General features: G+C 59.3%; 1 protein-coding gene across 1 annotated transcript; it reads left to right on the forward strand.

Annotated features, from left to right (window-relative positions):
• Positions 1-629: 629 nt before the first annotated feature.
• On the forward strand, positions 630-3,575 carry FAM241B (family with sequence similarity 241 member B). Its single transcript, XM_032423757.1, has 3 exons — positions 630-729; positions 1,966-2,114; positions 2,808-3,575. Exons 2-3 carry the CDS (start codon positions 2,022-2,024, stop codon positions 3,075-3,077), a joined length of 363 nt encoding a protein of 120 aa, XP_032279648.1. The 5' UTR covers positions 630-729; positions 1,966-2,021; the 3' UTR covers positions 3,078-3,575.
• The last annotated feature ends 475 nt before the right edge of the window (positions 3,576-4,050 follow it).

Genomic DNA, 4,050 nt, shown 5'->3' on the forward strand with positions numbered 1-4,050 from the left:
CAGTAACTTGCCAGTGTCTGAAACCCAAATTGTGGGACTACAGAGCTCATTTCTCTCCCACTGGTGAATGGGTTCACAGGGAACAGCTTATGAAAGTCAGCAGGAGGGTGGGGATACGAAAACATCAGGAAAGAGGCTGAGGTTGATTGTTCACTCCCTTGATAGGTGGCACTCTTCCCTATTTATCCTACTTAAACTTCTGGCCCCAGCTCAAAGACCACCTCTTCCAGGAAGCCTGCCTTCCTTCAAGTTACAGTTATTTACACCCGCCTGTGGTTCATTCCCCTACTGGAGTTGGAGCTCCTTGAGGGTAGGGTTGGGTCCTACTCAAAAGGCATCCCCCCAGCAGGCTCAGCAAACTCTCATCGGTGGGTTGAGCCCGTGCCGTCTTTCCACCCAGGGCAGAGGGACTCCCTCCTTCTGGGTTTTTCCTCCATGGGCTCCACTACCCTTTCTTCCTCCTGTTCTTCTCCCTCCTCCTTCCTGTCCTCCTTTCTTTCCCTCCTCCCCATCCTCTTTTCTCCTTCCCCCTTCCCTTCCCGGAGGCGCCCCCTTTCTCCCTCCTCCCCGCCCTGCGCCGCCCCCGGGCCCGGCAGCTGCAGTTCCCCCGGCGGCCTGCAGAGGGGGCCGCGCCGTTGCGGCGCGCGCTTCCTGTGAGGTCAGGTGGGAGGAAGCGGCCAGGGAGCCGCCGGGAGTGGACGCAGCGGAGGCCGGGAGCCGCGCCCGCAGGTGGGTGTCCGGGCCCGGGGCGAGGGCGAGCGGGCGCGTATCCCTCCCCTCCCCCGGGCCGGGCTCGGCAGCTGGGGCGGTGCCCCCTCCCCGCAGCCCCCCCCGCCCCTGCCCTGCAGCACGCCCCCCGCGACCGCCCCCCTCCCCGAGTCAGGTGTCCCCAAGCCGGCTGCGGCCTCAGCCCACCCAGGGGGCGCTGGGGGACAAAGCACCGAGGGACTGCGGAGCTCCGTGACCCGCTTGGCCTTCTGCAGGGACCAGCGGGCTTCAGAAAGGGGACCCCGCCTGTCCCAGGCTCTAGGCCAAGGGCAACAGAACAGGGGCTCTTAACCCCTTTTGGCGTGTGTGTCACAAGTCCTTTTCAGAATTTAGGTGAAAACTGTGGCTTGTCTCCTGAGAAAAAATGGCTTTTACACAGACTCGGGGAGAGCCATGGAAGGACCCCACCCCCACCTCCAGCCCACGGACACCCTTGGGGTCTGCGGAGTGGGGCCCTCCCAGAGCCATCCGCTATTTTGGGCAGGCTGGCCCCGCCCCCGATAGCAAAGGCGGGACTGGTGTCATCTGAGAGGTGAGGGGCAGGCGTGAGGGGGTGCCCCCTGCCGGAAGGGTCCGCTCCTCCACCCAGCGCCGGTGGCCCTGTGGCCTTGAGTGTGGTCTGCTGCCAGGCAGGGCACCTAAAGTAGCTCTGAAGTGGGCCCAGATCCTCTCTGCGGAGAAGGCCCAGGTCCTTGGCATTTACTCCCAATGGGCCCTTTTTAACGGACGGGAAAGGGCGACACTGGGGATCTGGGTGCCCTGGACTCCCTGTTTAGAGCCCAGAGAAGGGCCTAGCGCCAGGGTTCCTGGCTTCAGGGTGTGTCTCTGTTGCCTCTAGATGAGTGGTCCTGGGCAAGCCAGTTAGACCCCTCTGGGTCTCTGACTGTACCCAGCTCCGCAGAGCGTGGGGAGGTGTGAGATGGGCCTGGGCCGCCCAGCAAGGGCTCTCATCCCTGCGGTTGCTGGCGCTGCTGGGTCGCAGAACTTCCAGCAACAAGGCTCCCTTTGGTAGTTTTCCCAGCGGACTCAGTGTCTGAAAGATTTTCATCTGTCGGATAACTTGCATTGATTTCTCTCCTTGTAATTAACCGGACGCAGCGCCTGCTCAGTCCGGGTAACCAGTGTGGGCACCCAGAACTGCCATTGCTCGCACTGAAGGCAAGCATCTCCTTATCTCTGATAAATTGTTTCTTTCAGCTTTTTGAGGTCTGGGGAAAGGCGCAGCCCAGCAGGGACCCATCGCTCCTGGGAGGATGGTGCGGATCTTGGCCAATGGGGAAATTGTGCAGGATGACGACCCCCGCGTGAGGAACAGTCTCCCCTTGCGCGGTAGCACCCCCCGACAGGTAGGCGCCCAGGGGAGCAGTTCGCCTCCTGCCCTCCGTGTCCGTTACTCCTTAGCGACCAGGAGCTCTCTGGCTAGTCATTCGCCTTCTCTAGCCAGGAGCCCTCTTTGCAGAGAGCCGGGCTAAAGAGCATGCGGGTCCAGACTTGGGGAAAATGGCAGATTTCTTGCAGTCTGCAATAGGAGCCGCCTGCCTCCCCAGTTCTCATCTTTCCGGGCAGCCTTCCCGGACCTGGAATCCAAGAGCCCTCTCTCCCTTGACCTGGCTATCCCCGCTGGAGCCTACATCTTTCTTTTAAGAGTCTGTTGGCTGAGAGAGAACGGGAGAAGGTGGAGAAGAGGAGCCCATGGCCACCCAGTGATGGTGTTAAAGGGGGGGAGTGAGGAGTATTAGAAATGGCTGCTCCCAAGCTCTGCCCTATAGTCCAGCCCTCCCTGCCCCCTTCCTCTTCTCGGACCTGGGCACCTTCTCCCTGGCAGGACGTGAGGAGTATAGCCTGGCATTTTCTGTACTCTGAGAGCTTGTGGCTCAGTGACGGGGATCCCTGTGGGGTGGCATCTGGGGAAGGTGTGGCCCTCTGGGGGCTGGAGAGGAGGGCAGGCCTAGCCTAGAAGATTCCCCTGTTGCCTGATACTTCATCTCCAGGGATGCTTTCTCTGGATTCATTCCTCTCTCTCTGTCTTCACCTTCCAGAGCTTTCTCAATAGGGGCCATGGCGCCCCCCTGGGGGGCTCGGGCCCTCGCCAGCAGCAGGCGGGGGCTAGGCTGGGTGCTGCTCCGTCCCCCTTCAATGACCTCAACCGGCAGCTGGTGAACATGGGCTTCCCCCAGTGGCATCTGGGCAACCATGCCGTGGAGCCAGTGACCTCCATCTTGCTCCTCTTCCTGCTCATGATGCTCGGCGTGCGCGGACTCCTGCTGGTGGGCCTCGTTTACCTGGTGTCCCACCTGAGTCAGCGGTGACCTCTGGGAGCGTGCGGGGCAGGCATGTGGGAGAGGGAGTTTTGGGGTCTTGGGAAGGGGTCTGGTGGTGCCTTGAAGGTGTGCTCATAGAAGGCATTCCACGGTGCGTGAAGCACGAGGCAGAGGAAGCCTCTTGTCCTGCATTCCCAAAGTATTGGGTGGATACCCACATTCCATTGAGATGTTTGTAGGTAGTATTGGGCCTGCATTAAGCACAGAGTCAGAGCAAGAAAGGGATTCCCTTTCCAATTCTTTTCCAATCCTTTTATGCCAAGAAGAAAGTCTCAGCTTGGTGCCAGTATGTTCTCATGCCTCCGGAACTCATGCCTGACTTCCCCTGTTACTAGGGAGAAGGCCTTGGGCTTAAAGCCATTGGGAAAAGTTCCAGACTTTTATAGCTCTGTTTTGTTTTAATGGTATATTTTAATTGGCTACCTGTTATTTATGACAAGTCGTACAGGCATCTAATTGTGGTGGCCTTTTCAATAAATAAATTTAATTAAAAATGAATCCATGTAAAGACATTCATAAGTAATTGCATGGCTGCGTGCACATCTGGAAGACACGAGGAAGGTGGTTGGGGGTGATTGGAACTGGGAACAAGGTGGAGGTGGGCATTTGACCCGGGACGGGGTGGGGGGCTGGGAGCCTGGAGGGGGTCCAGGTAAAGCCTGGATGTGGGCCCCTTGTCTGATGCTTGGGTGACTTCTGGCTGACTGAGATGTCAGCCTGCCCGGGGGGTGGGGGGGTCGTCTGGCCAGAATGGCCAATGAGGCTATGGGGTTGGGACAGCTGGGGTGCAGGGCCCCTTGCCCAGGGGCTCTGACTAGAGGCTGCTCAGCCTCCCTGCTATGCCACACTCTAAAAGGCAGGAGGTCTTGGCACTGACTACTCAGTGCGTGTGGATGAGTGGAGGCCTTGAGTTGTGGCTGGTAAGCCCTGGGTCTGTGTGGAGGCCCTGTTGGGGGATGAC

The sequence above is a fragment of the Phoca vitulina genome, unplaced genomic scaffold (genome assembly GCF_004348235.1).
Source record: "Phoca vitulina isolate PV1807 unplaced genomic scaffold, GSC_HSeal_1.0 scaffold29, whole genome shotgun sequence".
Taxonomy (NCBI): Eukaryota; Metazoa; Chordata; class Mammalia; order Carnivora; family Phocidae; genus Phoca; species Phoca vitulina.

Bases quoted from the DNA above. Each gene is read 5' to 3' on its own strand.
- FAM241B (XM_032423757.1), top strand. From the start codon at position 2,022: ATGGTGCGGATCTTGGCCAATGGGGAAATTGTGCAGGATGACGACCCC. The intron at 2,115-2,807 runs GTAGGCGCCCAG...TTCACCTTCCAG, and splicing joins GCGGTAGCACCCCCCGACAG to AGCTTTCTCAATAGGGGCCA.